This window comes from Phlebotomus papatasi, chromosome 2, assembly GCF_024763615.1.
Source record: "Phlebotomus papatasi isolate M1 chromosome 2, Ppap_2.1, whole genome shotgun sequence".
Taxonomy (NCBI): domain Eukaryota; kingdom Metazoa; phylum Arthropoda; class Insecta; order Diptera; family Psychodidae; genus Phlebotomus; species Phlebotomus papatasi.
Window position 1 is genome coordinate 66,837,589 of NC_077223.1, and position 12,832 is coordinate 66,850,420.

At 31.8% G+C, this 12,832-nt stretch overlaps 1 protein-coding gene across 1 annotated transcript in view; it reads right to left on the reverse strand.

Moving 5' to 3' along the window:
• LOC129803927 (uncharacterized) overlaps nucleotides 1–12,832 on the reverse strand; it is a 153,091-nt gene that overhangs the window by 11,225 nt on the left and 129,034 nt on the right. The window contains exons 4-6 of the mRNA XM_055850808.1: nucleotides 5,559–5,660; nucleotides 5,442–5,476; nucleotides 5,286–5,362 (exon numbers count right to left, since the gene is read on the reverse strand). Coding sequence (XP_055706783.1) covers nucleotides 5,286–5,362; nucleotides 5,442–5,476; nucleotides 5,559–5,660 — 214 coding nt within the window. The remainder of the gene's footprint in view (nucleotides 1–5,285; nucleotides 5,363–5,441; nucleotides 5,477–5,558; nucleotides 5,661–12,832) is intronic.

Consider the following 12,832-nt stretch of genomic DNA (forward strand, 5'->3'; position numbering starts at 1 on the left):
CATGTCTAAAATTAGGGTGTCTCAATGTTATCCTAGTGGAAGAATAATATATCTTGTAATACTTTTGGAAATATAACTGATTTACAGATTTGATTTATGGAAAAATCATAAGTCGTATAACTCACTGAATAATTCGTAAAATTTTCTAATTTTTTTTATAAACATTGTTTGTAAAATTATTTCTCAGAGAACATTTTAAGTTATTTGTAACATTTTTCCATAAATTTTCGTGTACGAATAACAATTTTTTTTATAATATGTAGTTTTAGGGGAAATACTTGTAACTTGCGACAGCTTGTAACTTCGGACACTTTGAGGATAAAGTTGAACACAACAAATAAATTCACTAAAATTATGGATTTTTTTTTCCATATTTAATGAATAGGGGAAACTGGGGCACCACCAAACACGGGGTATCACCAAACACTGCGATCTTTTAATCGGATATTCGACTTCAGAGGATAAGACCTATAGGAATTTATAGGCACTATAGGGATGCTTGTCTACTGAAGGAATGGTCGAGATAGTCCAATTAGTTTAGAAATAAAAATTAGTGTTTGGTGGTACCCCGTGTTTGGTGGTGCCCCAGTTTCCCCTAATGTATTCTATTTAAATTTAAATATTTAATCTTTTTGGGAGATTTTAAAAATAAAATCGTTCAATTTTGAATTTTATTTGAATTAAAATTGCTTTGTTGAAACTCCAGTGGGAGCAGTTACTTACAAAAGATATGACAGAACTTTGTGTTTTACTTCAGTCTCATGGTGTCTACACACTAGAAGCAAAAAAAATTCTGACGTTTCTGCCTACAAGGCGTCATTTTTGGATCCACATTTGTCGCAACTTCCTCATTGACTCATCAGCTCTTCTTCTAACACCATGGAAATACACACACTATACAAGAACTGCTGATGAGGTGATGAGGAAGTTACGACAATTGCTGATCCAACTGACGAAGGATAGGAGAAATTTTCTTTAAAAGTGTGTAGAGGCCGTTATTTAAAGCTGTGGTGATGTAGGGGAGACCGGGGAGGTTTGGGACAGGGGTAGTGTGGGACAAGGCGATTTTTTCAATTAATTTTTGAAATAAATGGGATATAACCATTACTGTGTCGTAGGCAATATTAAGATGTATCTTGACTAAAAGAATGGATATCCTCAGTTTTATTGTTTTAATTCTATGAACATTTTTTTAAAAATTGATAAAAAACGTATATTTTGACGTCTCAGTTTTTCTCTTTGTATTTTATATCAGCGATATATAATCAAAACTTAATTATTTGATTAGGTAGCAGTGTAATATGGGAACATATTTTTATAAAAGTTTTAGAGATTATACGCTCTTGTTTTTTACATAAAGGTTTTGAATACCAAAACTACACGTGGGGATGTTTGGGACACCTGAATGGGGATGAATGGGACGTTGATTTTCGACAAGATTGTAGATGGTATGCAATTGTTTATTGTCAAAATGAAGAGTAATGCCCAGTTTCTACTGGAAATCTCCCTCTTGTGCAAAGTTTATCAGTGCAGCAGATTTCTCTAACTACAGGGACAATTAACCCATCATTGTTTTGGGAATCAATTATTCCTTCTCAGAGGATATTCGATCTCTGCCCAATCTAGTTAAAAACTATTTTTTTCGAAAATTTCTCGAACAAATTCTCCAGAAAAGACAAGGCGAGAGCTAATTCAGAGAAATAATGAGAAAACAGGTACAATGCAGTTGTCGTAAAATCAAACAGGAATCCATCAATGAGTTCAAAACTAAGAGTTACAAGAAAATCTACTCGCCTGAGGAATTTGATAATCATGATTGCAATATTTAGAATAAAAAGAAAGAAAGGTAGATGGAAAATAAGAAGAAAATACATTAAATAATTGATTGACAATAAATGACTCTACTGTACAAATAAAATTGATATTAATTTCTAAGTGTAAATAAAAGATGAAACATTTTTATTTCTATCAGAAATATTTTTAATCTGGTATTTAAAATTAATTAACGCGTTCCAGTAATACAAATTATGCGAGGAAAAACGCGTCCCAAACATCCTCTTTTGCGTCCCATACTGCCCCACATCGGGGAGGTTTGGGACAAAGCGTCAAGTTAAATGTTTTATCTTCTCCAGGAAAACTCAGTTGTTTTCCAAGTTCTATCGAGTACTTTTTATAAAGTCAATACCCATAAGTATGCTATAGACCGCATAAAATTGTAATACACTATCGTGGTTTTTTGGAATAGTGTCTCAAAGTCAAAACATGAAAAAGTGTCCCAAACCTCCCCGGTCTCCCCTACTACTATTATTTTCTTTCGATATTTTTAAGTGATATTATTAAAAAATATTTATTGAATTCACGTTAATAGTGATTTATTGATTAGAACTGAAATGAGAGTTGTCTTGAGAATTAAATTTTTCGCGATAAATATGGACAATTTTGTCATAATTCACCAGAGAGGGGAACTTGTTATTTTGGACAAGTTTTTTTCCCTCGAAATTTTGTAAATTTTTGGTTTTAGTGAAGACTATATTGTATAAGTACCTAAAGAATTAAAGAAGCATCACCTCTACGAACGAGATGCAGTACAAAAAGCCTTAAAAGAGTCCCGGAAATGCAAAGGGATACGTGAATCCGCGCGGACTTGCAGTGCTGAAGTCAAATCTCTTTAATGAATTATATGGAACGTTTCAGGACTCCTTGGGATATCCCGCGGTTTCTTATCAAGCAGGAAGAGAACTTGATAAGTTCGGTTTTTGAAATGGAGAACACTGGGCATCCAAGTGTGGTGAATTAGCTGTCCAAAATTACAAGCAAGGTGTCCAAAATTACAGTCAAATTCATCTCTACATATTATTTATTTATTTATTTTTATACAAATTAAGATTGATTTTAGAAAAATCAAATTGCTTGTCAAGGCTCCAAACAACATTTCTGGAAAGGAAGTAACAAAAAACTTGAATTTATATTGAAAATATTGCACTTCAAACTTAGAACATTGATGCTTATGTGCACTTTTCTTCAAATTACAGGCAGTCCTCCTATGTTTGCATATTTTTGTTTGTATGGTTAAACTTATTAGCAAATGGTTAAATATTAGGAAAAATTTTTGACTTTTTGTTTATGAAAATTTCCGAAAAAATGTTTGACAAGACATTGTGTTACTAACAATGATGTGATAAAGCACACAGTTTTACGAAGTTTAAGTGAGCTAATTGTACAATTCACAAGCATTTACGAAAAATTGTACTAAATATGTTTTTATGTGCACAATGGGATACTATTAATATAATGAAGTAAAATAAAAACGACATTAATGATATATTTATTCAAAAATATATTTTTGAATAAATATTACAAAGAAGGATAAAATTAATGTGCTCTCCCCAAGTCTCCCGGTGTCCATCAGAATTTATTCCTTTTTCAAAATAAATCATCATAATTTTCAATCAATTATTTCTACCGGGGTCGCGGGCCCATGTCGTCCAGTTCAGCAGCCCACGGCTGTGCGATTATGCGCCACTTCAGAAATATGTTCAAATTTCTAAATTGACCCACCGAAGAAGATCCTCACCAAGGATCGAAAGCTCTGGAGAAAAAATCGGAAACTTTTATTTTGAAATAGGAGTAAACTCTGACGAACATCAGAAGGCTTGAAGAGAGTGCAAAATTTCCATCAGATCCATACAGCAGATAAAATCAATACAACTTGATTTTTGATTTATTAATTAAAACTGAAGAAAAAAAACACAGTCAGTGTCAGTGATTGGTAAGGACCACAATTATACCTGCCACATTATTTAATAATTAATTTTTACCAGTTGATAAACAAAATAATTTTATTGATTGATGATTTGGTAGTCTTGTAAACATATAGCTATAATGTTGATAGGATCTCCAAGCATTGGATTTTGGTCAAAATAGGCCTCAAAGCCTAACATCAGGATATGGGGGTAAGTATAAAGGTGGAGGGGGGCTAACAAAAAAAAATTAAAATTGAAATATTCTAGAATGAATCCTATATTATGAAGTAGAATAAACTTCACAAAGAGATAAAATCAATAGTGTGATATTATTCAAAAACAAATTTTATAATGATATAAAATCAATTTTAAAATGTGGTAATTATTTCCTACAATTTTAGTATTGATTCCAATATACATTTTTGGTATTGTTTATGCTCCATTGAGGCCTAAAATTAATACCACAATGAGATGTAATCAATGTAACAAAAACCTAGCTAGAATCAATACCACATTCAATGGTATAAAATCCAAAGGGGTATGTTGGGCACCTTTGAAATTGGGATTTTTCACCTATTTTTAAATAAAGTTGAGCCTTATCGTGATATAATTTAGCTGCACAAACAGATTGAGAAGCTAAATTACATTACGATATGGCTCAGTTCCACTTAAACATAGGAGAAAAATCCCGATTTCAAAGGTGCCCCACTTTCAAAGGTACCCCCATTCCCCCTATCAGCGTGTCCTTATTAACCTAAAAATAAAACTAAAATAAAATTGACTTTATGTCTTAAAATCAGTTTTAAAATATACCATGTGTTCCTGGAAAAGAGATTTTTTAAAGTCAATAATGAAATGGCATAAAAATAATTCCAGAATAAAAAAATCAAATGTCAAAGTATAATCGTATTTGTTCCTGGAATTATTTATTAATTCAAAAGCTTAATAACATAAGCCATAAATCTAGGTAATATATTTTTTCTAATGTTTACCCTCTAACTTTTTAATGAATTTTATCCTGATATATGTTTCCTAACACACACTCACTCATCAGCAGTCACACTGTTAAATATTATTCCATTTGGGAATCCTAATGATATTTAATGTTAATTTTGAGAAAAATACATTTTCCATTTTAATTTAAGTAATTTAATAGATGAGGCAAACGATATCTCTCAAGTGATAAAATTTATAACTTTAGTTTTGGTTTTAAATGTCTCTGTAGAATGTCTTGTTCAATTTTCTCGGTACATTTGCAGCCTTTGCAGCCATGATACTTCAGTGTTTCATTCTTCTTATCAAATTTATTATCGACTAATGTTTGAACTTGCAATTCAATTGAGCACTGTATTGTAGTCTTTGGAGAAAATCTTGAGTCAGCATTACCTTTTGTTTGCCATCAATTTCAATCTTAAGATAAAATTCTCAGGACATTTCTCGTCATTCAGCACATTCAATTAATTTAATAGCCTAGCTGTCGCATTTTGAATTGTAATTGGATGGAAGGAAATGGACAGAAAAAGACTATTTAACATTACTTACCAATGACATTTAAATGCAGAAATATCGATTGTGGAGGATGCGTCGAAGAGACCTGACATTCATAGGTTCCAGCATCTCTGAAAGTAGCAAGAGAAAAGTGAATTAAAATGTATGTCAGTTGAATTTTCATGATCAAGAAATTCAATGAATTCAAACCTCGGTTGCACAAATTTAATTTGCAGCGTCCAATCCTGGATGCAGCAGCGCGGAAGAGGGCAATTTGGCATGATAAGACAAGTCTGCATGTTTATTATTTTAATGCAATTTTCTTACCTCTGACGTTTTGAGGTGAGTGGCACTAAATCGCTCATCGCTACTGTAAGTTGTAAGAGCCACCGTTAGTAGATGGTAATCTTTTCTCCGAATCCATGAAACCTGCATAAATAGAACAAGATGGGATTAAGCAGTTGAAAAAGAATGCTTTATAATAGTGACGAAGGAAAACTCTCAAATTGCTTAACCTCGGATAGAGACAATTTCAAGGAGAATCATCAGGGACTAGAACACGCTATTTCGAACCGTTTACTCTTTAGTTCGACAGCTATTTTGTCACAGAAAGTTAAGCTTCACAAAATTAATCCCAATTGCAACGCTTTCTTTTGCTTGAGACTGCAATTAAGCATTCCATTATAAAGAAATTATGGATAAAGAAAAGACATTGCTCAGTTTTAATTTCATAAGATTCAACAAACTTTATTTTATTGCTGGAACTCTAAGAGGGCGCTATATAGGGGGAAGTGGGGCACCTTTGAATGTGAGCCTTGGATTTCGTCTTCAGACACCTGTCACCGGTCAAATCGCAATCTGGAATTTTTCAAGGTCAACATTCAACCACCCGTAAGGGTTGTATTTTCAACGGATTTGGTCAAATTCAAATTTTTCAAAGGCTGTGAAATTCCAAACCCGACAGAATCGGTCACAATCGATAATAAATCGGTACAATTTTCTAAAATTAAATGAAAGCATATTACTGCTTGAATTCCACAGACAGAACAGTAGGGTGGAATTACCAGTTCTCGCCAGTGCCCCACTTCTCGCCGCTTACATTGAAATCGCTATTTTTCGCAATTTATGAAATAAATGAGTCGCAATTTTTTTGTATTGTTTCTGCTTCTACGCATAGAATCGAAAAATAATAATTATTCGTTTTGGATTCACGATTTTGATCACTTTTTAGAGCAATATTTTAAGCAAGTGCATCGAATCCAACATCTCTTACCAAATGTACTAAGTGTCGTCAAATTTTCATCAGGCCAAAAATACCTATTTGGGTAAATAATTTGTCTATTGAATATTTAATTGCACTTGTGGAATACATAAAATTTGTATTTAGTCAATTAATATTTCATTTTATATTATTTTTGTATAAAAATGAGGCATGGCGAGGAGTGGTAATATTCTGGAATTGATTTTACCACCTGTCGCCATATCTTTTCAATAGGCGACGCTAACTTCACTTCGTACATTCTCAGTTGTCAAATCTGCATTGTTTACTTTCTGCAAAAGCCCCATAATTTGATTTCTCAAATAAAAGTGAAGAAAAATCATTTAAAGAGAGTAATAATAAAGTGATCACAAGGAAAGAGAAATGGTGAATGTATTCTTTTCATAGCATTGCCTAAAATAACCGAGTGTGGTTCTTTTCAAGTGGGTGGCGAGAAGTGGTTACAAATTTTACAAAACTGGCGAAAAGTGGTAAAAAGTGGCGACGAAATGGTTATTTTTGCATTATTAATAAAAATCAGTTTTTTAAGTAGTCCAGCGTTATGTTCTAGGATTATTGTTTTCACGTATCTAGAGCCAATACATCTAAGTAACTTTGTGTCAAATTTGACTTATCTTGTAACAAGGATTCAAAAGTTATGATTAAATGAATTTAATTTTTTCCTAAACATGGCGATAGCCGGTTGTTCCACCCTATATACAATCCCTTGATTTTTTCACCCCCTAAAATTTCTACCTTCCACCTCGCGCCGCGAAGACCAGTTTTCTCAACAAATTTTTCGCATATCAGACGATGTCTGAGAAATATCGTCACGCTGTTTGTCCGTTTGTCCGTCTGTCTGTTTGTCCGTCTGTCTGTTTGTCCGTCTGTCTGTTTGTCCGCCTGTCTGTGTGTCCGTCCGGCTGTCGCCAGTTCTAGATGCCAAATGGTAAGAGATAGGGACTTAGGACCTTATGGGTACCCCCCATAAATCGACCCAAGGATCGTTAATATGTCCCTCAATCTCCCCCACCTTTCGCATTCCCCTCCAAAATCATGTTTTTTGGGATTGCTCGAAAACGCGTCGTGCGATTTTTTTCATTTTTGGATATGTTTTAGAGATTACCCAGGCAGACATTTCATCCTTAGATGAATATAGCGTTGAATCACTCCTAATAACGGTTTTTCAAGGTCAAAGGTTAAAAAAAACACTAGAGAGCGCATTTATCAAGCGAATGGGATCATGTTTGAACTCGTTGGAAAGGAATTGGAATTTCCTATAAAACTGAACCGGTTTCAATCAGTTCTGAACTGGTAATGAACCGGTTCATAGCCGAAAACTATTTTTTATCCGAAAATCGATACTTTTGAAACAATTTTGGAGGAACTTTTGAATGATATATGAATCGGTTCAAATCGGTTAAGAATCGGTAAATGGTAAATTATGCGAAAGTACTTCTGAGGTATATAGAATCTAAGTCACGAGTTCGAGCATTTCGCAAAACCTGGGATGCTTTGCCACCCCTTTTCATTTTTGGGTATGTTTTAGAGATTACCCAGGCGGATATTCGAACATGTACGAAAATATCGTTAAATCGTTCATAATAACGGTTTTACAAGGTCAAAAGTTAAAAAGGCTTTATAGAGCACTTTTATAGAACGAATGGTGTTATGTTTGCGCTCATTGGAAAGGTCTTGGAATTTCCGTCAAAACTGAACCAGTTCCAATTAGTTTTAAACCGGTAATGAACCCGTACATAATCGACAACTAATTTTATCCGAAATTTGATTAAAGTACTTCTAAAGTATTTTGGGAAATATTTTGAGTGATTTATAAATCGGTTCAAATTGGTTGTGAACCGGTTATAAACGGAAAAGTATTTTTTGTGCGGAAATCAATTTTATTACTCTCTAAACTATTTTGTGGAATATTTTACGTGATTTATAAATCGATTTGAATCGGTTGAGAAACGCTAAACGGTAAAAGATGCGAAAGTACTTTTGAGATATTGACAAGTTTATGAATAAATAAAATCGATATTAAACTGATATGCTCTCATAAAACTTGAGAAAAGAAAATTTACGCTCAGCTCCTGCTCCGAAGTTCGAGAGGCTCACAAAATCAGTCTTAAGAAAATATAGTTAGCTAACATAGTTGGTTAGTGGCAAATGGATAGATAGAAAGACTTTTGTAACTCGATTGCTCAGAATAAGAAGCGAATAACTCGCAGTAGGAAAATTTTACAGCTGAGATTTTACATGGAGACTATAGGAATTTCGAGATTTAAAATCTCTATAACTTTGAAAATAATTATCTATCAAGTATGATATTCACAGGGAAGGTAGTGGGTGTAAAGAAGTATCCAAAAAGCGAATAAAAAATTATTTTTATTTTGTAAAAAATCGAGTTATAGGGTAAATTAAGCTAATTCAAAACCTGCTCCAAATGGAAATTTTTTACTACTCCAAATGGAAACGTCATTGTTTTCATGATAAATATAGTACTAAATTATTATATTTATATATTTTCTATACTTCAGTTTCATTATTTAGTTAATTTTGCTCCAAATAAAGCGAAAATCAATTAATATTCACAAATTTTAATTTGTTAATTTCTCAGAAAAATTAAAAGTGTACCTTTTCACCATCGAATTTTTCATCGATCAACCATGTTTTCCAATGAAAAACACAATAAGTTATAATTTTAGTTAAATTAAGTGCAAATATTTATTGTTAACGGTACGTGAAGTTTTTAAATGAAATAATTACCTATTTCGTGAACAAAAAGGATTTGTCTAAAGTGTCTGCAAATGCTTCAGTAGGAAACCCTGGAAATATGATTTTTTTTGGAGAGATTTTCTTATTGTTTTAGATGGGAAAGGAGAAAAGACCAGGAATAAGAACAAATCCTGCACTCAGGAGCAACTCAACAAGGTTTTGGAAGCCTTTCGTCGCGATTTCACTTACACTATTTGTCTCCAATTAGAAACTTTCCCTTGTCTCCATTTGGATTAATTTGTTTCCAATAGAAGCATTTTACGCTCGCGTATTTTTCTTGTATTTAAGAAGTTTTCAAATTATATCTCAAGAATATTCACTAAACAGTAACATTCTAGAAGAGTAAAGGAGCAAATTTATGTAATTCTCTTTAGAAAAAATATGAACTTAATGTGTTGAATCTTCTGTCAAAGCTAAAGCGTCTGGAAATGGTTTTGAATTAGGACACTTACCCTACTCTGACAAGTCGAACAATGAATATTATTAGTTCGTTGCAGGATATTCTACTATTGAACAGTAAAATAAAATTCGTGGAAATGAGGTACATTTCTACAGAGAAAATCATATTACAATGTTGATGACATGCCTCCAGAGAAATAGTATAATGAAATCAATTTAGACTAACAAGACAGATAAAAATATCAAAGTGGTTGCAGATATGAGTACTTCAGTTGCATTTGAAGCTTCATTTTTTTAATATATTTTTTATGTTCTTAATCGTTTTCCAATTCCCTGTTCGAATTTGTATGTTTTTTTCTATTTAATTAGTTTCAACATAGCAAATAGACTACTTGCTGATTTAAGCAGCAATTTGGTACATTATTAAGAACCACAAATAGTATTTCAAACAATGGAATATCCAATGCAATTAGGTAAGGGCCAGATAGAAGAATGCAAATTGAGAGTTTCCTAGAAACACTTTCAAATTTTCTTCTTCTCTTTTCCTTTCTTAAATTGATTTTCTCGTATCATCTCACAGCATACATATATCAGAATTGTAATATGATTTTCTCTGTGGAATGATACCTTAAACTGACTAATTTTATTCCTGACTCAGCCCAAAAGTGTGTCTCTCTGTCTATTAACCACTCACAAATATTTTCTCTATATATATTTTCATCAAAAAATAATATACATAGCAAGAGGGACAGATACACATTAGGATTATGATAGAAAGGGTATGAAAAATATGCTGAAATCTACACAGTTTCAACATAAAACGATTAATATACTGTAAAAGACCTGCATAGCTCTTCTTTTTTTCTTATCTTTTCTTTGTTATTCCTAAATATCCGTTCGAATGCAAACTATAAGATACTACTATCCAATACTATACGTGGCTACTTCTGCCCCGATCTCCCGTAGTGAATTTTAAAATTTGATTGGGAAACTGTGCCAAATTTCGGATGTGTTGCATAACATTCCTCAAACGATGAGGCTACATAAACTTAAAAAAATATAATTTAAAATTCATTTGAGCAATTAAGATTTTAGAGTTCTTTGAATTGATTTCATGCTGTATCACCGTTTGATGAAAAGATATCACAATTTTTTTAATTTTTAATCTAGTCAAGAATATTGATATTTACTTATCTACAATGCCTTTGTGAATCAAAATTATTAGTATCAAAATGTACAAATGGATTTGTCAAATTAGGACAGAAAACGAATTATAAATGAATGAATTATAGCTCCAATGAACTTAAACAACCTTAAATTACTATCTTATTTCTCACATGTTGGATTTTTGTAAACTTGCAACCAAGTTTGCAACTAAAGTCTTGCATTTAATGTTATTTACGATATGTATCACATAGAATTAATTGCTTCAAGAAAAGCTTCTGTATAGTTAATCTTGGCAAGAAATTCCACATTGAATAAAACTGCAAATGAGTTTTGAAAAAATAAATTTCACGAGCTAATAAAATTGAAGAAAATTTTGAATGAGTAGAACGTTATTTAAGAAATACGTTTTTTACAATAAAAAAGAACCTTGAAAGAATATCATAGTAGCTTAATTATAAGTGAACCAATTTTGTTTTTTTAATTCAATAAATATTTTTATTGTGTTTTCACCATGAATAATCAAGTTCTTTATCATAAACTATCATAAAAGTCTCCTTTTCAATATTATTTTAACGATTTTGAATGAATGTTGCTTAAAGTGTTGAAAATATGCACTAAATTGGTGAATCTGGGTTAATTAATTTGTTACTTTTTTGTTGTAATTCACACGTGAAAAAAGCATATCCATTTGAACTCGGTTCTATTATTATTTATTTTTACAAAGGCGAGTAAATTTTTCTATTTTTCGGTCATTTGACACTGTGGGACATCAATGAAATTTTATCTGAAGAGCCAATAAAGGTGCTTTGATAAATAAAAAAAAAAAGCATTGATAGAGCAAGAAAATACACAATCCACATTTTGGTATCTCCATATAGAATAAACTGAGCTCAGCTTTTTTTAAGTCAATTATTGGAAGTCATCAACTTCTAAATGTTACTGGAATTATAATGTCAAGTTTAAGTTAATTAAAAATCAAAAGATTATAAAATATTAACAAAACTCTTGCTTTAGTTTTGTCACAAAAATATGTCAGATCGAAGATAATAAAATAAAACCTGTTCCAAAAATATTTATTAGACATTTGCTAATTAAAGAAATGATAAATATGTTTGTTAAAAGGGAATTCTTCACAGGAATAATTTTGTTACTCTGCTAATTTACTTGAACGCTTTGTCATGTTTCATATTGAGATAGTAATTGAAAAACTTTTGCTATAACAGTTGTTTTAGAATACTTCAGGGGTGACTAGAAAGAGTTTTTAGACAAAATCTAATTATTATAGTTTGTATAGTTTATTTTAAAAATGGTAATGCGCGAATTTTAAATTCATTATCATATACGAAAAATTAAATATCAATATGAATTTTGTTATGGAAAATTGTCATTATGCAATAGTCCTGAAATAACCACATAGCCTGAAATATCACAGTATATTTATTTTGATGTACTGGATCATAATAATCATTTTGTACATAATTTGATTTACAAACATTTATTCAATATACATTGTACAGAGGGTTGCGCTATTACATATATTTTTGGAACCGAAAACAGCGTGCGAAATTGCTTTATGGTGCTATTCCAATGAAAGATTAAAGCAGAAATCTTTCTCCTGAACATTTGTTTTAGTCGTTTTAGTACACAACTAAATAATGTGCTTCTGTGTAATTTTTTATTTGTATTGGTTCCTGTCACTGCGACTGCTTGGTGTTGGTTTGGAATATAATAAATAGGACTGGGGAAAACAGACGTGAAATCAATCCAAAGGAAAGTCGATAATGCAGAAGCAGATGAGAACAGTCATGTACTAAAAAAAATGTTCAGAAGAAATATTTCCCCTTTTCAATTTTTCTTTCAAATAAGTTACAGAAACGCTTTAATATATGCAAAACATATTCCGTGCCAAATTTCAATCAAGCGAATCAACCATCTTTCAACTGATTTAATTGATTTTTGTCTAAATTTGACAGCTTTCGAAAGTGGTTTTGGATACTGC